Source organism: Protopterus annectens, chromosome 10.part0, assembly GCF_019279795.1.
Source record: "Protopterus annectens isolate FY-2018-M chromosome 10.part0, PAN1.0, whole genome shotgun sequence".
In the NCBI taxonomy this organism is placed as follows: Eukaryota; Metazoa; Chordata; order Ceratodontiformes; family Protopteridae; genus Protopterus; species Protopterus annectens.
In genome coordinates, this window is record NC_056744.1 from 832,188,851 (window position 1) to 832,209,080 (window position 20,230).

At 38.9% G+C, this 20,230-nt stretch overlaps 1 protein-coding gene across 9 annotated transcripts in view; it reads right to left on the bottom strand.

Moving 5' to 3' along the window:
- Positions 1–20,230, bottom strand: part of KYAT3 (kynurenine aminotransferase 3) — an 846,358-nt gene that overhangs the window by 506,124 nt on the left and 320,004 nt on the right. For all 9 annotated transcript variants that reach the window (XM_044085641.1, XM_044085640.1, XM_044085643.1 and 6 more), the window contains one exon: positions 16,604–16,690. In XM_044085641.1, the coding sequence (XP_043941576.1) occupies positions 16,604–16,690 (87 nt within the window). The remainder of the gene's footprint in view (positions 1–16,603; positions 16,691–20,230) is intronic.

The window sequence follows — 20,230 nt, forward strand, 5'->3', positions numbered from 1 at the left end:
ATGAGGTTTCTGTTTAGTTCGTCTGCCAGAGTATTCTCCTTTCCTGGCAGGAATTGTGCCTGCAGATGTACTTGGTAAGTCAAAGTTGTGTCCCACAAGGTCATAGCTAGTCTGCAAAGGGGCTAAGAATGTGTGCCCCCTTGCTTGTTTATATACCACATGACCATGGTGTTGTCTGTCTTTATCAGTAGTTGTCCCGGATGCAGTAGGTCCTTGAAGGCTGTCAGGGCATTTTGAGCAGCTAATATCTCTTTTTGATTGATATGTAGATGCATTTGGTTTGAGGACCATGTGCCCTGAATGCATCTTCCTGCCATGTGGGCTCCCCAGGCATAGTCTGACGCATCCGTTGTTAGTGTCTGCCTGGCTGGAGGTAATGTGAATGGCTGTCCCTTGTTCTGGTGACAAGCCTTTGCCCACCATCGAAACTCCCATTGCAGACAGGGAATGAGAGTAATGACTGTTTCCAGGCTGTGGCAATGTTGAGTCCAAACACTTTGAAGTTTCCTTATATGCAGTCTTGCATATGGAATTAGTAGGATGCAGGATGCCATGAATCCCAAAGCCTGCAGAATTTTTCTTGCAGATAACTGGGCCTTTGTTGCCAACATTTTGAAATAGGTAGTCAGTTGCCTTTGTTTGTCAGGCGTGAGATAAGCCATCTGGGCAGTTGTATTCAAGCTTGCACCCAGGAATATTATCTCTTGTGAGGGTACTAGTTTTGATTTCTTTTTGTTGACTGTGTACCCTAGGCATGTTAGAAGTCTTTTCACAAATGCCAGATGTTGAAGAAGAATGTCCTTGTTCTCTGCTTGAATGAGACAGTCATCCAAGTAAGGATATATTTGTATTCCTCTTTGTCTGCAGAATGCAATTACTGGTGCCAGGCACTTTGTAAAGACACTGGGCACAGTAAATAAGCCAAAGGGCAGTGCAGAGAATTGGTAATGCAATGAACCAGCCTTGAATCTTAGGTATCTTCTGCATGATTGCCTGATTGGAACATGCAGGTATGCCTCTTTTAGGTCTAAAGTCACAAGCCAAGCATTCTTGTCCAGCATAGGCAGAAGCTGCTGCAAAGTCAACATTTTGAATTTTGGAATATCCAGGAAAGTGTTCAGAATAGATAGGTCCAGTATCAGCCTCCAGGCCTTGTCTTTTCTGGGTACCAAGAACAGTCTTGAGTAAAATCCCTGTCCTTGCTCTTGCTCTGGTACTTGTTGAATGGCCCCCATGTCCATGAGGGATGAGACTTGTTTTTGTGCCTCTGCCCATTGATTTTTTGGCAGATCTGGCCAGCGGTTTGCCTTTGGTAGAGTATGGAAGCTGAACTTGTAGCCTTGTGACGCTATATTTAGAACCCACTTGTCCTGGGTTATGATGTGCCAATTTTGAGCAAAAAGTGCTAATTTACCCCCTAAGGGTGCTGCCAGAAGATAAGTGCTCGGTGCCGGCAGGGGGAAGTCATTGGGACTGTTTTCTGTATGTTTGTGATCTGTCTTCTCTAGCTTTGGAGGTAGAAGCACCCCATTGCTTGGGCCTATAAAGACCTTGCGCCTGGGATCTGCCCCTAGGGCATCTGGGTCTGCCCCTTTGAGGTCTGTCTGACACAGGAAAGGACCAATTTTTTGTAGGCTAGTGTCTACTAAACCTGGGTGGCGGTACCTGTAAAAAATCTTTGACAGTTTGCATAGATTTAGCTTTCTCCTCCATTTTCTTTAACACCTCTTCTGCCTTAACACCAAACAAAGTATTATGCTGTAAAGGTGCATCTAGTAATTTAACTTTAACATGATCAGGCAGATTTTGTTCCTTTAATCAAGCATGCCTCCTAATTACAGAGCCCATAACTTCGGCCCTGCAGGAGGTCTCCAAAGAATCAAAACCACATTGCAAAGTATGTTTTCCAACTTGTTCTGCTGCATACAATAAATCCTGCATTTCCTTGTTTTCTGCACATTCAGAATTTAACAACATTTTCTGTTTAAGCGATCCCATGACATGTTGCTGATACTTAAGCATATGAAATTGACAGTTTAAGGCCCCTATTGCTAAAGTTGCAGAGGTGTAAACCTTTTTTCCCCATCTATCCAGTGCCCTTGAATCTCTGTCAGAGGGGGTTGGGTTTTTTGCAGTGGAAACCTTAACCCCCTTTGGACCCTGTGATATAGTTTCTGGGTCAGCAGCAGCGTTTTTAAAAATACATTTGTGTGAATCAGGAACCTTGTAATATCTGTCAGGCTTAACAGGAGCTGGGGGTAAGGAGTCAGGGGTCAGACTAGACGCCGAAAACACATCATCTACAATGTCTAACACAGGTGGAATGGCTACAGGCCTGTGCTGAGGTAGTAAAAGAAAATCCCTGAGCCTCTTTTTAGATTCTGAAAAATCTTGGCTCTCCCAGTGGAAATGCTCCCTCATGGTGTGCAAGATTTCCCCAAAAGAATAGTCCTCAGGAGGAGATGCTGAAGGAATAGATTCTTCAGCATCAGAATCCTCACAGGGGGGAAGAGAATATTCGTGTTCAGAAGAGGAATCAGAACAAATAGAAACCTGATCTGAAGATTCATAGTCAGTGTCTTGCCTAGGCCTCTTATCAGGAGGGGGATGGGAACCCCTGATTAAGGTAATCAAGTCTTCGGCCATTTTGAGCATCTGTTTTTTGGACACAGAGGACTGTCCACGTGGCTTTTGAGTTTGTTTCCTTGCTTTAGAAGGTGCTTTAGTCTTTGCCTTTGAAGCTGAAGTCGTTTTAATGTAAAGATGTTTAGGTCTGAATACACCCTCAGAAGCCGGTATCTGCTCAGCGGCTCCAGACCCATTTGAGGGATTAGCGTCCGAGGCTCCAATACCATGAGTATCCAGCGGCATGGCCGACTCCACGTGGGAGTCGGTAGCAGCCTACGACTCTAAAGTAGTGTGCGTCAGGGGCTGCGAAAGCACCTTACTGAGAACCGGCGAACCAGCGACTGGCTTAGGAGAAGCTTCGTTGTCGGTTTTGGGCCTCGGTTGTTTTTCTCTATCCTTTTATTTGCGTTTTTTGTAAACTCCGGTAGTCGAATGGCTGTCCGACGACATTTCTGGGTAAATAAATCGGCGTCCAAAAATGTTTAAAGCAAAATCATACCGACGCTTAATAGTGCGTTGGTTAAATCTAGCACAAAACCGACAACCAGAAATGTTGTGATCAGGGCCTAGGCAAGGAATACAGTAAGAATGAAAATCCTTATGAGGTATTTGCTTCCCACAAGAAATACAGTTATTAACTTTTTCTGACATCGGTCTGGAGCAAGAAAAAAGTTTCCCCAATGGGGTACTTAGCTTTATTGAAGACTTCAGAGATTAAACTCAAATACGAAAATCTCAGGAGTCAGCCGACCGGCACTTGCAAACTGCTTCTGCTTCGGGCACCTCGCGGCAGGAAAGACTGAAGAAAATGGCGTCAGCTGCTTCTTTTATACCCCTGACGACCTCACATCAGACAAGGGGCGACAGCAGCCGACGCAGGACCCAAGACTTTGGAATTCAGGCCGGCTGAGGGCAACCTGCCAGCAGGATTACCCAAATGTAATGACTGCAACAGTAAAACACGAAGAACATCAGGTTGTTCTGGTACTGTTTGTTTTGTGGATATGCAGGAGGCCCATCAGAATGGGGTATGACAATGCCCTGTGTACCAGGCATAGATCTCTCCTCAAAATCCTGCAGGAGACAATGCAGGGAAAGAGCCTTGAGGCGGTCTGCATAAGACATTTTACTTATGCCTTGTATTCTTTTAGTGAGGAACCTCTATGGACGTTCCAATTGTTAGATATACCTGGTTAGGTACATACCAAAGGGGGCACTGTACTCAATGATAGGTCTGATGAATGCCAAACACAGTGGAACAGTGACTTTCTTGGATTTAGATCCCACACCTTTGTTTATAAGTTGCGCAACATATAATGATTTCCTCACCACTGTACACACATGATGGTCAAAGGCTAGATTACTATCTATGTGTGTCCCTAGGTCCCTGACTACTGAGTCAACTCTAAGGGGTGTGTTGTCAATATGACAGTTACCAGGGATGGATGACTTCCCGGAGGATACTATTATGCATTTCTCTGCATTTAGTTTTAATCCATGGCTCTGGTACCAGTTGTTTGTCTGTGTCAGCCCCTCCTGGAGAACATGTGTGTCAGTATGAGATTCAATGACAGCTCCTAATTTGAAGTCACCTGCAAATTTAGTCAGCCAGAGATGGGCCTTGACTTCTGAGAAGTAAATGCCAAAAAGGAGCGGTCCAAGGACTGATCCCTGAGGGACTCCACTTGTGACTGGCCTCTTTGTAGAGGTGGACTCCCCAATTCTAACTTCCTGGGTCCTGTCTGTGAGCCAGTTGACTATCAACCAGTGACATATGGGTTTGTACCTAACCTCTTGAGTTTGTCAGCAATGCTCAAGTGGAGTATTGTGTCAAATGCCTTTGTTAGGTCAAGGTAGGAAGTGTGAATGATTTTGCCCTCATCCTTTGCTTTGGTGACCTTCTCAAAGAAGTCCACCAGGTTGACTAGGCATGATCTGGCCTTGATGAAACCAAACTGGGTTGGGGCCAGTGCCTGGAGGTTTACTAGATTCTAATGCTCATCTCCTTGATAATTCTTTCTATGGCTTTACATACAAAACTAGTGAGACTTAGGGGTCTGTAGATGGCCCGACTTTGTGCAAAGGGATGACTGTTGTCTTTCTACATTCATGAGGCATGAAGCCTGTTTGGAGGCTACAGTTAAGTAGCAGTTCCAGAGGCCCTGACAGGTCATGTTTCATGCTATGTAGAAGGCATCCTGGGATATTGTCTGGGCCCACTGATGCAGTGTTCTTGGTCTTACAGACAGCATTAAGGACCTGTTCCCTGGTGATAGTAGGGGGAGTTATATTAGATGATATTTCCTGAGGGAAGGTTGTGGGGTAATGTTGGAGCTGAATTTATCAGGCAGAAGGTTTGCTATATCATCTGGCTCAGTACAGGTGGCTCCATTTACAATGAGCTCTGAACACAATTGTGTATTGCCTTAGAGGTTGTGGACATAGCTAAAGAATGCTTTGTGGTTGTCCTTGGCCTGGGAGGCCAAACTTACCTCAAAGTTGGCTTTGGTAGACTTTATTTGTCCTCTGAGTTGTTTGTTTAGTTTGATGAGAGTGCTTTTATCCTGCTGGGTGCTGCACCTCCTAATTTTTACCATGATTTTATTCCTCCTGTTATACAGCCTACTGATTTTGTAATTTCAAGAGGGTGGCTTGTTTTTTTAGTTAGTGCTGTCCTTCTTCCTGGTGGGTACAGCTGCATCTACGCAGCTATTAACATGCTTGTAAAGGGTTTCTGTGAACAATTCTGCACAGGTAATAGCAGAAGGTTAGCCTTAGAATAGTTCCTGAATATTCCAGGTTTAGCTGAGGGTCCAGATTTTATTTTTACTTCAAAGGAGACCATTTTGTGGTCTGACCTTATCAGGGAAGGCATTACAGTAGGGGGTGTATAGTAGTCTCCCAAATTAGTGAGGACCAGATCCAGTATGGTTGCACCCCTGGTTGGTGGTTACAAAATCCAGGAATCTCTGTGCATGTATGTTTGGTGTCGAATAGGATTCCCATTTAATAGTGGGGTAATCAAAGTCACCCATGAATATGGTATTGGGTTGGATGGTTAGTGTTTCTAATAAGTTTAAATAGACGGTATGAGTTTCCTGGGTAATACAGGGGGATCTATAGCTTGCAAGGAAGTGATATTAGATTTTACCTATGGTGATTTGAACATGGAGCAGCTCAAGAGCATTGTCCTGTTTGACCAGCCTTGAAGTATATTTATTTTTTATGTAAATAGAGATACCTCCACCTTTATTCCCTGCCTGTGAAGTAGCTGGCCTAAATGTGTGGAACGCATTATAACCTTGCACTGTTGGTGTTTCTCTCCATGGCTTTAAACCATGTCTCAGTGACCCCACAGATGCCAGCATTCTCTAGGGTAAAGAGAGCCTCTAGGGAGTGGAGTTTTTTGTTTAGACTCCTAGCACTGAGCAGTAATACCTTCACATTTTCTTGGTTTTGAACCAGGTTCCATAATGATAAGTCAATCCCCCATCTCATCCTTTGTATTTCATTCTCCATTAAAATTCACGTCCGCACACACTCCCTGGTTGCATTAGAAAGATGTACAGTATAACATGCTTTTTTCTCAAGCACTGCAGTTACTACACCTGGCTTTCTGTTTTAATAATATGGTATCAAGGTTTCACAGACTCAATGTCGGGCGAGGGGGGGTGGGGGTGTTCTGAATTTGCAGGAGGAGAAAAAAGTGTCCCCACAGAAACTAGCTACAAAGCGGTGGCTGTACAGCTCCTTTCTCTAGTAAGTCCTACCCAAAAGTAACATTTGTATGCATCTAAGGGGGGATTATGGCTTAAAGTTTGAGATCCATCAAATATATTTTACATTTCCTGGAAGGGAAACAAATATAATAACCACATAAGATAATGACAACATACCTCTAAACATTTAGCATGGAATAATATATATATATATATTTTAGCTACTGTGAAAGTTAAACTTGGTGTAACACTTAAAAATTTGTACCAATAAACTGAAGTATAAACAAATGAAAGCCAAACAATTGGACTTAAATTATCAAAACTGCATTGTTCAATGATTAATAACAAAGGGTTTTTTTTGCAGTGGGAAAGCAACTCTGTACCACTAAACCCTCTTACTTATATTTAGCAAATACACAGTTATACAATCTCAGAGAAAGGCAAAGTCTGCCCATATGAAAAGCCTGCCACGTTACAATAAACACACAGGTGCAATCACAGCAGTAGATTGGGAAATTATAACACACAGGGAACAAATAAACTGTGCTGTAATTCAAATGTATGATAAAATATATGGCTGTTTCACAGACAAACATAAAAAAATACTCTGTTAATGGAAACTAATTCAAATTAATAGCATAAAAAATCCTACACTGAAATGGTTTTCAATTAACAGCACATGTTCTCACACTGGAACATCTTTAGCTCAATCACATTTACTTGGTTATTAAATAATTTACTATTCATTGACTGGATTAGTTCCAATAGGCTTGAGGCAATCTGGGAGGAGAGATCTAAGGTAGTTTTCAAAATGACAATGGAAGATTTGTCCTGGACACTAGGGAAGTTCTTTTACTGTTTTCCAGCTCAGTTATAGCTGGAGAGGAGGGGGAATGGCACAGACCAAGAATAAATCTGACGATCTCTTCTGCCAGGGGGTAAGGGATGGCAAATCATAAAAAGAACTATATGAACTAAGACAGATGTTGAATGTTATAATGAAATGCACCAAGATGGTGTTGTATGAAGTCCTAAGGTGAATACTGTGGTTAACATTTTTGATAACCTTGAAGGTGAGCTTCCCAAACATTACTAGTTACTGACAAAGTGGAAGGTCACCAAGCTACTGCATATAGAAGCAATGGAACATAGGTTCATAGGTGTGTACTAGGCTAATGGCCCTGGAGCCTTTCCAAGCCTAGCCCATAGGACTACCCTGGCATCGTGCCACCCGACCTTAGTTCCCAGTGCCTCTGTCAAGTAGAGCCACTGGAGTGATCTCCGGGGTGAATTTTCTATTTCCCATCCACTCACCAAGATTTCTCTTGAAGAGGGCCAGTGAGGTGCTATGCTTGACATGTATGGGAAGTCTATTCGAGAGCATGGGCAGTCTCTGGGTTATGAACCTGTCCCTCTAGCATGTTCTGTTGATTGTGGTAATGAGGTTTAGGTCTCTGGAGCGTGTGTTGCGGAGGGATTGGGATTTCTTTAGATGTAGCATTTCTAACAGAGCTAGGTCAGACATGGCTTTGTAAGTCAAGCAGAGATCGCCTCTTAAGTAGACGATATGAGACAGAGAATAATTGGAGTTTTTTGAGTCTGTCCATATAGGACAAGTGTTTAAGGCCTAGGATCCTCTTTGTGAGATACTTTTGTGGCCTCTCCAGTTGTTGCAGGTGTCTAGTGAGGTACATGCTAAATGGGGCACTGTACTCGGTGATTGGCCTAATGAGGGAAGAGTAGAGGGAGACAATGACCTCTTTCTTCCTGGATGCAAAACCCTTAGTAATGAGATGTGCCACACAGAAGGATTTTCTGATATCTGGAAGAAAGAAGTGGAGTTATGACTAATGTAGGCCCTAAAGAAAACTGTCTAGATGAACCTGATGCTACAGAATACATGAAAGCATCAAAGCAAACTAGGCAAGAAAGAAGAGAACAAAGAAGGAAACTCTCTAATTGAAAGATAAGAGGCTTTTTCAAAGGTAAAACCTATGCAGAACTACTAAAAATTTAATGAAAATGCTAAAAGAACAATGGCAGTAACTGAGGAAATTCAAAATGAGGAGATGTCAATGACAAGGATTACAAACAAGTGTAAAACTGTCATGTTTGACAGACATTTCATTTGGTTGGAACTACCAAAGCCTTTATAGAGCAGTATGAAATATTAGGACAATTTTGCTTGTTGGAAAAGAGTAGCCTGCAGATATTGTGTTTTTTTTTTTAAATAAAAAGACCATTATATACTTAGAACAAAATGATTTAATTAAAATGACAGCCAAGTGTCGTCAACAGATATTTTTTACTTTAATTGCTCAAAGAAAAAATGCAATTCTTTTAGAACTGTGGATATTTCTGAAGATGCTATATGACAAAAAATTGAAAGACAATTTAAAGCAGTAACGCAAACTCAATCTCATGGACATTTACAGAATATGGAGAAGACAATACCATGTGTATGTTGAATTACATATAGCAAGGGACAATCTGTACCGTTTAATAATATGATCAAAATGAAAATCTTTAAATGTGTGTTCGGATACAGGGATGACCTCTAAAGTGTTACATACCTAAGAAAATGAGACATAATGCAGATGAATGTAAAAGTAAACTATGCTCAAACTGTGTGGAACTGGGACATTCAAGATGGCAATGCAAACCAATGTGTATAAAATGCAACAACAAGGTCCTTTTTGTCCTGACTGCTACAATAATGACAGAGATGAAGATGTCACATTGCCAGCTCAGGATGCCATTGTATCCATTACAGAAGAGCAAGAAAGATAAATTGTACTGATGATGATGGAAAATGAATGCAGACGTGAGAAAGAAATTAAAAGTAAAGGTAGTAAGGCTTTCCACTGCAGACAGTTTTATCAAACGTTTTGAGATTGTGGGATAAGGTATGTGGAGAGAAGTTCACTACTACAGAACGAGTATAAGTAAGAAAAAGAATATAAGGAGAAAAAAATCAAACTGATTGGGAGGGATAAAAATATTAACAGCCAATATAAATGATATAATACAATATAAAATAAAATAAGTAGTAATATCTTGGATTAAAAATAAGCATTAAAAGAATATAGAATTCAAAATTGGTATTTAAGGTATATGGAATAATTCTTAGAGACAAAAGAGGGTCTTGCTTTTCTTTTGAGAAAGATTTATATTCTAATACACTGTGCAGTACACTAGTGTAGCAGACAGTGTTGTCACCTTACAGCAAGAGGTTCTCCAGTTCAATTCTCTGAATGTTCCTGTTTCCTCCCACACTCAAAAGATATTCAGTAGCTGGATTGGAGACACTAAATTGACAGTACATGCAAGTGTGTCCGCATATGAGTGGTACAGAAGAACAACTGCAGCAGGGCTAGCCACCTGGCAGTGTGAACCTTGGCTCTAGATGATTCTTACTGCTGAAATGACACAGACTCCAAGTGGTAAATGAGAAAACTGGGTTGTGGATGGACAGATATTGTGTTGCATAAAGCAAAAAAAATAAATAAAAACTAAAAACAACTCATTCCTTCCACTGGAGCTCTGGAGGTTTGTACCCTAACTTCTAATGGTTGCATCCTGAGACACTTCACAAAATCAAGTTATATTCATAGAGTTCAAACAAATGTTCATATGTAAAACTGTAATATTACTAAAGACATACAAATGGAAAACTATTCAGCACACTCTAATCTTTGCAGTGATCACATTCATTAGATGATGGGTGTTAAACAGTATTTACATCACAAAATACACAACTATTCATTTCTGTAAAGTTTTGTAAACGAATTGTAATATCCCAGTAACCACTTATGCTACATGCATACTGCCAGCTGCATTTTGTTTATCCATCTTTAAGATGTCACCTATGGCAATTTTGTGTGTGTGTTGCTTGGTTGTTTTTTTGTTTCTAAACACCTTTATTGAATTATCACTTGTGACATAGACAAATTTACATTTAAATAAAAGTAATCAAACTGTATTAACAAATTCACGTTTACAAACCTTATACTTCATGTATATTGCTATATATCGTATAACCTAAGCAACTTTACATAAATTATTAAATTCCTGCCCAATCCTTTTTAACTTCCTCTATCTGATTCTTACAGTAATCATGCAACATTGTATATGCTCTATTAAGTATTCATTTTTTAATGGCAGTTTCTGTTCTAGATTCCACTACAAATTCTACGAGTGCTGGTCTTTTGTTTAGGACCCCACCTATGTCTTTCTCTTTGCCTATACTCTGATATCAATCCTTGATAGGGAAGGCAGTCCAAATAAATTCTTGGCATCTTCCCCTCTCTAGTTATTTCCTCCCAATACCTTGGTTCCTTTGCCAGTTTTCTCCAATAAATTCAAGCCTCCACTTCCCTATTGTCTATTCCCTAATTGCTGTCATGCCTATTGGCAGGATCTCCTTTCTTCATTCCTGTGTTGGCTTAGTTCTTATGACACTTTATGTTACTTTATATACCATTCTGTATGATTATTGTTATTCTCCTTAAAGGCCTATATCCAAAACCACAGTCTCTCCATGTTTCTTGAGCCTCCCCCCTGTTTCATCATCATCCCTTTCCACTCTGAATTACAGTTTTCTGCTTGTGTTACGTATGGGAGCCTTAACTGCATAGTTCTGAATTACCCCTTCAAATCGGGTAATCCCAAATGACCTGTTCAACTGGAAGAAAGGCATATTCTACTTGACTCTTGCCATCTTCCCCTCCCAGATAAAGTCCTTTAACTCTTTATTAATTATTTTTATTAATTGCTATTTATTTATTTTATTTATTGTCATTTGTTAATCAGGTTGGTCCAGCTGAGCCAGGGGTCCATTTTCACTGGAAACCCGAGGAGAAAAGCTCCAAACACAAGTAACAATTTTACAAAATTTTTACACATTTTTTATATATATTTTTTTCATACAATTACAATGGAATACAGTCAAAGTTATACATCAAGAATAAGAAGCACTAATTTATACAGCTGTGTTGTAGTTGGCATAACATAGCTATCCACAACTTCTCTTTTGGTTGATAAAAATATGCCTGACCTGTGTACAAGACTAATGGGACTAAAAACATTTTAACTGCTTGAATTTTACTATCCATATCCATGTAACAAAGCTTCCATTTTCTCAGTTTTTGTATTATCTTTTTAGTCTCTTCCCACATATCCTTAGCTGCCACACCAGAATTATTTTGAATCCATACTCCTAAATACTTCATTTTATCATTTCCCCATAAATATGGATATTTCTGAATCAATTCATATGTGGATACATAATTTACCGCTATTGCCTTTGTTTTAGCTTCCTTAATTTTGTATCCAGAAAAGATGTGAAATGGTCTCAAAATGTTCCACAACACTGTAATGTCTCTTTCTGGTATTGTCAGGTATAAAATAATATCATCTGCAAATATAGCCAGCTTTTCTTGACTACGATACCAATTATATCCTTGAATTTCTGAGTCCCTTATTTTCTTTGCCAATGGTTCTAAATATAATGGAAATAAAGGGAAAAGAGGATACCCCTTACCTGGTTCCTCTGCTCAAGCAGAGGTGTTGCTTGGTTGTTGAGATAATTTAGAAAAATATAAAAATTATAGCAATATAAATAAATAGTATCTGAACAACATTTAATATTTCGTTAGCAGCACTAGACGGATATCAGGCATCTGGTCGATGTTTGGCTATTGAAAAAACATATCCTTGAATGGCTAAATGCCATATATAAACATCTAAACAGTAAATTACCAAACATGGCTTATTTCAAAAATAAATTCATTGAATGGCCATAGTTGGCCAACAACCAGGAAATACAGCGATGCATAAGGTAAGTGAAGGAAACTTTTTAAATTTGCCCTGTTCCCCTCTGTAGTGCGATCTTGGAGTTGGTACATATAGTTAGGGGTAGTGGGGACGCAGCCCCCACCTTGGTTGTTTGCTTTTATGATGTTGGCTGGGTTCCTATTACGTGATTTAAGTTTTGAAACTTCAAACACCACAATATTGAACTTGTCTGTTCGAAGTTTCAAAACTTTGAACAGAAAAGAGTGGGGGTGTGGGGGTGCAGGGGGGCTTGCCCCCTTGCTTGCAACAGTTGGTTTACTGTTGCATCTTTTATTACTTTTTTTTTCTGTATTCGAACTTCAGCAAGTTCGACCATATGGTTTCGACCATATAGGGTTCGAACTTGTTGAAGTTCGATAACGTAATAGGAACCCAACTATGGCCATTAGATGAATTTATTTTTGAAGTTAGACATGTTTGGTAATTTACTGTTAAGATGTTTTATGCAGGATATTTAGCCATTCGATATTTTTTTTCAACAGCTAACATAGACTCATGAGACATCAGTGCTTTTGTGTTGCCCATCATGTAAGCTTTAAGATGATACTTTCAATAGTTTGTATAGCCACCTAGAGGCATTGCAAGGATGATCCTAGAGAAACTGCTGGTGGGATCACTAGGATATAATGAGTTAAAAGTGCTGGCATGGTTTTTTATGATAAATACAGGGTTTTATATACTGTTTCAATGAGAAAATAATTCTTATTTACCGGGTTGATATGAAACAAAGAAATGAACTTACATATAGGGAAAATGGTGGCTGAAAAATAATGAAACAACTGCACAGTTAGACATTTTAAAATATCACAAGTTGCTGTAAGATTTGAAAGAAAGTACAAATTATTGAATAGAAAGGGGTCAAGTGTTACTAAAAACCACTGACATTTCTTAACTATCTCAAAAGGAATCAAAGTAGTTAATTGCAAGCCAGCACAGGTCATAGAAGATAAAGCCCTGACTATGGCTCAGATGACATGAGTTCAACTAGCAGGTTGGATGTTTCCCAGATACGGCAAGTGAGAGTGGGCATGTACTTCCTGGATGGGGTGGGGTACAGCAGGCCTCGTACTGCACAAGTCCCCTTGGAGGAGGGACGGGATACAAATATCCAGCCTGGGGCAGTTGTCAGGCTCACCAAGCTGCTGATGGGTTGTAGCTTTCATACATGGTGAGATGGAATGTATACCCACATGGGGAAGGCATTGCAAGCTTCTGAGGTTATGTGGGTCTTCTGTCCCCCATCTAGATGGTTGGGTTAGGCCATAATGTTTGTCCTCCATATCAGAATGCTGACAAGGGCACAAAGCACACTCATGGATGCCTGATCAATGCTCTTACCATAAACCCAGGTGAAATTCATGAGTAGAAAGGAATAAATGAGTTTGCCTGATTAGGAGAACGTGTGATGGCCAGCAGATATGGGAGCACAAATATATAGAAATTAAACAAAAGAAAAAAGTAGTTAGCTGTATTAAAAAAAGAAAAAAAAAGATATTAAATACATTTTCAAAAGATGCAACAATAGCCTGATATAGATGAACATCAGATTTATTTAGAGAAGGATTTTTTTATAAAGCTGACAGCATATTTACTTTAAAAGCAATACAGTAGTTTTGAGGCAGATTATGGAAAGAACATGGTGATATGCAAACTTCTGTAATTTTTGGTTAGAAGCTTTAGAAATTAGGCTCATAAGAAAAAATGTCTCAATTATAAAAGGAAGTATTAAGACAGAGTTAAAAAAGAATTGTACGGAAATCTACAAAATAGAAATTTGATAGTTGTTAAGGAAAAAGAATATGAATAACTTAAAATATGGCTAATAAGGTTATTGCAAGAGTATAGAAGACAAATATTTGCTGAGAGTGGTACACAGAAGCAAATTTATCCGGTAGTAATAGGAAAAAAATCCCAAAATGTACACTATATGAAGTGTTAGTTATACAGTTTCTTCTCAAAACAGGTTAATGGAAATGATGCACAATATTTAGTGAAAAAAATGATTGTTGCAGAAGATGACTATGTCAAACATACAGAAAGTAAAGAAAGTCAAAAATAACCACAGGAATTAAAGCAAGTAATAAATAAAAATACTTAATTAATAAAAATGAAACAATAAAGGTATGAAGGTTGCCTTTCAGTAGCTTGTATGGCACTGAGCAAAAAGAGACAAAACTTAGACAGGTACATAGCAAAAGGGACATTATTCTCAATGACCAGCCTAATGAGTGCCAAGTACAATGGAACAATTACATCACTGAATATGGCTGCAATACCTTCAGATATAAGACGTGCAATGAAAAAGAACTTCCCTACAACAGTGGACACTTGGAGATCACAAGACAGTTCATTGTCAGCAAAGGTTCCAAGATCCCTAACTGCAGGATCAATTTTAGGGGTGTGTTTTCAATGTGGTAATTACAACAAGGGTAGTCATGCTTGCTGAAGGATACAATTATACACTTCTTGGCATTTAGTTTTAGTCCATGGTTTTGACACCAGCTATTCATTTAGGACAGGCCCTCTTGGAGAATCTTGATGTCCTTTGAGCAGTTTATGATACTGTCAAATTTGCAGTCATCTGCAAACTTGGTTAGCCACAAACCGTTAACATTAGCTTTGAACTAAATACCAAACAGAAGTGGCCCAAGGACTAAAGTTCAGGGTACACCACTAGTGACAGGGGTTTTGGAGAACGTATTGCAGCCCACCCTAGCTTCCTGGATTCTATTTGTCAGCCAGTCTACTATCCAATAAGTTACACTGGAATTGATATTTAGCCAAGTGCATCTACGCTACCCAGATGTGGAATGTTGTCAAACTTCTTTGTGAGGTCTAGATATGTGATGTGAACTGTTCTGCATTTATCCATTGCTTCAGTGACATTTTCTAAGAAGTCATCTAGGATAAGTAAGCAGGATTTGCCCTTAACCAATATGAACTGGGTTAGGTGAGGAGTCTTTGCATAGCCTTACAGATGAGGCGTGTCAGACTTATGGGTCTATAATTACCCAGGTTCAGTGAAGCTCCACTTTTGTGCAGGGGAATGACTATTGCAGTCTTCCACTCATTTGGCATGAAGCCTGCTTTGAGGTTATATTGAATAGCTTCAGTAAGGGATCAGAAGAGTCATGTTTCAAGCTGACCAGCAGGGAGCCTGATATGTTATCTGGTCCTACAGATATAGTGTTCCTGGCCATAGACAGTGCCTTGGGAACTTGTTCTTGAGAGATTTGAGTATGGGGTGTATGTGCGTGTGTGCGTGTGTATATGGTGTGTGTATATTTGATCTGAGCATACATGAGGGGAGGGGAGAGTGAAATTTTAGCTAAACTTGTCTGCTAGTAGATTGACTATGTCCTCTGGGTCTGAGAATGTGACAATTTATTAGCCTTGAACACTGCTGGGTATTGTTTCTGACATTTTTAACAGATGGCTTTTTGGTTATCATTCATCTGGGTGGCTATTTTCCCTCATATTTGGATTAGGTGAATTTGATCAGATTAGGAGTTCCTTGTTTAGTTTAGCCAGAGTGTTTTTGGTACCTTGAGAGCTAGATTTATTTTTGTGTGCAATAATTTTTCCCCTTTTATTACAGCTCCTGATTATATTGTGTTTATGTTTTTTATGTTGTTTTGTTCAAGTCTAATTTAATCTGGAGTATTTTCCAAAATTTGGTTCAAACTCATTCAAATGTTACAAGACAAATTTAAAGTATGGTGCTCTGTTTTATGATGTTTATATAACTGTGGAGTTATTGAGGTTAGTTAGGCAGTAAGCATGTGGGGGGTGAAGCTCCCCAAAGTGGGGTGTTAGTATATCCCCTCCACATTGTGTGTGTGTGTGTATAAGGGGGGGGGGCAAAGTTCCCCTATGTAATGTAAATATGAATCGTGTTCCTTTACACAAGTCATCACTTCTGTTATCCATTAACTGTTAGAGCTGTGACGATTTGTGTTGCTGATTGTTTCCATTCTATAGTCTTGTTTTCGGTTGTCTATGTTTCAATCACTACATACAGACCAAGTTGGAGAAACGTGCTGTGTCTTCACATACTGATGTCTAGTGAAACATAATGTGAATGAATACACTATAAAGATGTACTCTGCCATATATAATTTTAATCTCACATACATATGAAAATAATAAAATATAACAACTCCATATCCTCAACAAATACTCTAGTAACCTTACATCTTTCACATCCAGGTGAATTACCAAAAGAACAACCTTAAGGATCCCTGACCTGTTTGCAGGTCAGTAGAAGAAGAGACACAAAAAAGGGAAAACAGGTCTTCCAAATGACAGTGTAACACAGTCACCTTATTATTTGTTGTCTGAGGAAAAACAGATGCCAAACAACAGAGTTATGGTGTTTAAAGGTGTATTCAAATACTCACAGGTCTTAAGGGTATAAAAACAGGGGTTGCTCCAGCCATCCTGACCATTGGTTCATAGCAGTCAAAAAATGGCTCTATTATGATTACCTAGAATAAAAAAATAGACTCAATCAATTTATAAACAAAATATACTTTCACAGCAGAATTTAGCAATACAATGCATATCTAATTAAGATGGATGAAAAACTCCGCTATTTACCATGTTATAGACAATGTATTAATATTTGCGTTTTGCAATGGCTGTATTTATTGTATTCAATGTCCTGTTTTGTAAAACACATTGAGATAGTTTCTATTGATCTTTAATTCATGCACAGATAAAAAATTATATTTTTAATGCCACCTCACTATATTTAGTTACAATCCAGCAAATAAAGAGTATAGCAAGATGGTCCATTATGCAAACACACATTTTAATCATCACTGCTCTGTCATGCATGACCGGTCAGCATATAATCTTGCACCACACTCCTACAGGCTCGGCTTTTGATTCTGCTTATCATAAATGTCATCTCCAAATCTTGTTTACCTGAAAATAGGATTCACATGCTTCCAAACAAAAATCACACAACCTTCTAAGTGCTTTCTTAGAGGAGGCTCCCCTAAACATTTTTCTTAATAAGAGCATTTCCATTTTTTCACACCAACAGTTTTACCTTAAACTGAACAATGTAAAATGACATCTGCTTGATTTTAACATTGCTGCTAACAATTTTCTATGATGCAACATTGTCTCTAAGAAGAAATTAAAAGGTACATTACACAATGTCGGAACTGTATATATGTTTTAAGTTAGTACATTACCATTGTATCTTTGAAGTTGTAAAGGATTTAACACAACTCAAAATCTAAGGCTGCTAAGCTTTGAAATTTCAAAGAAAGGCTGGGATTCAGAAAGGATTTACCACACACAGGAAGCATTAACAGGATCAGTTTTCCCCTTCCAGTTCATAGAACACTCTACAACTGACATTTCCCACAGTAGGGCTGGCAGTCCAGTTGGCCAAACTACATTGTAATGAGGCAATCCAGGGGAGCAGTTAATGCTAATTAGTCATGTGCACTCGTATGGAAATGTCAACTTCTCCCAGTTTCTGCTGTCAAAGGAATCACCACACTGGTAAATTTCCATGGTTAGAGGAAACACTTAAAAACACTGTCAAAAGATGGCGGTCACTCATTCACTCTAATGGAAGCATTCCTGGTGTTAGTAAATTCAGTGGAGAAGTTGGTGTGTGAAGCTGGGGTGTTAGTGTAAATATTAGTGGATATGGAAGTATCGGTGTGTGTCTGTAGGGGCATGAATGAAGGTAGGTGTGTGTGTGTGTGTTTGCCAGGGTTGTCACACTAGGATTGTTAGATAGAAATCAAGAGTCTATAGGTGTGTGTGTGTGTGTGTGTGTGTTTGCTAGGGTTGTCACACTAGGATTGTTAGATATAAATCAAGAGTCTGTAGGTAGGTAGGTATGTGTGTGTGTGTGTGTGTGTGTGTGTGTGTGTGTGTGTGTCTGCGCTGAAGCACACGAGTGAACTGGTGAGGATGGGATGTTACTGTAAGCATGAGTATACATGTGGAAGTCTCTGTGTATATCTATAGGGGCATGAATGAAGCTGGATGTATACTTGTGTGTGTGTCTCTACCTCACACTAGGGAGCTAGTTAGGAAGTCGAGGGTCAGTATGTATGTACATACATGTGGGTCGGAGCATGCACCTGGGTGAATTGGTAAGGATGTCCATAAGTCTGACTACAGGACTTGTTTGAAGATGAGCAGATGTGAGTATGTGGGGGACATGGGGAGTGTGTGTGTGCTCGCAAGCGTTCATACATACCTACACATATTTCAGGTATGGGCATTAATGTCCTTCTAGTCTGCCCATATAACGAAACTGTCATTCCCATAATAAGTGCCTCAAGTTGTTCTTAAAAATATTTAAACTAGTGCTTCCTTTAATATAATTTGGCAGTCTATTCCATGCATCAACTGCTCTCTCACAGAACCAGTTAGTGGATTATTCATTCCTATACAATCTCCTACACCAGTTGTCTGATGATTCGCTGATTTTCTTTGATAATCCCAAATATTCTCAGAGGCAGTTGCCTCTGAATGGGTTTTGGCATAATGGTTAAGGTATTCACCCAAAAGACACAAGATACTGGGTTTGATTTTGACCTCAAGATATTGGCTAGGCTTAAAACAGCCTTTCAGTGCAGTTAGTTTAGTATTCATCTAATGCACAGTCTACCTGATTAAAGTCTCCTCTTAAATATCTATATGAGACACTGTACAAATTCAGATATTTTAATCTTTCATAATAAATTAAAGTTTTACATCCCTGGATGCCTTAGTGTATTTTTCCTGAACTCTTTTCAATTTACGCATGGTAGTTTTCTTATAAGGTTTCCATATTATTATTCCATAGTCTGGGTCAGGTGTAATGTAACTTACAATGATTTCATCATTTCTAAATTCCTAGACTTTGTTTATCTTTTTATGCAGTCTATAGCTTTATAACCATCATTAACCAAATGGTTGATATGATCAGAAAAGCTCAGAGCAGGATCTACACCCTATGCCCTGGTCCTTAAATGAAGCATTAGTTTCAATCACTGTGTGCTTGCTGTATTATAATATTCAACCTACAATCTAGGTCTCCCAAATCTCATATGCTTAGTATGCTTAGATTTTGATGTATTTATCAGCATATTATTCTCCTATGACCAAATGGTCAATTTAGTCAAGCTCTTTTGCAGATATGCCCTTTCTGTAACAGATCAAGTCATTAGCATACAGACTACGGAACAACTCAAATGAAAAAAAGGATATATCTGAAAGATACAACCTAAACAAGTATGGGCCTAGGGCAAAGCCTTGTGGGACACCCTGACTGTAACCTGGAATTTTACCTATTTGGTTGCTGAATGACTTGCTGTCTCCTATTTGCAAGCCAAGCAGCTATCAATCTTATCAATATTTCATGTATATCTAGTTATTCTAATTTATTGATCAAGGTCTTGAGTATGACCCTATTAAGGGTTAAGGTTAGGTGTATACACATTACATCATGGAATATTTTTTTCATTTACAGCTGCTGTTATATTATTAGAATACATCATATTACAGGTAGTTATAGATATATTTTTAACATATGCATACAGATATATGGTTGCAAGTCCCAGCCTGACAATAATTTATACAAAATCACCTTGTCAGTTGTGTTTCCACAACAAGAAAGTATACTTATGGATTTATATGACTCTGTGTTTGTCCTATTCCCATTTCCTTTAAAGATGGGCTTAACAAGTAGATGTCTTTAATCTTGAGGAGTCTCCCTTTATTTAAATGTCCCAGTGAATTACAGATAAAATGGTACTATAACTTCATGATGAAGTTTTCTCAGATCATTATTACTTGTCTCCTTCCTGTGACATGTTTGGGTACAGTTTCCATAATTATTTTCAGTACCATTTAACTTAATTCCAATATCTGAAGTCACACAGATGCTACTAGTACAATTTATTACCCACTTTAAGGTGCCAAATTGTTTTGCATAAGATTGTGTAAATATACACTCTGTTGTGGCGGAGAATAAAATTTAAAGTCTATACACAGTTTATCGATTTGTA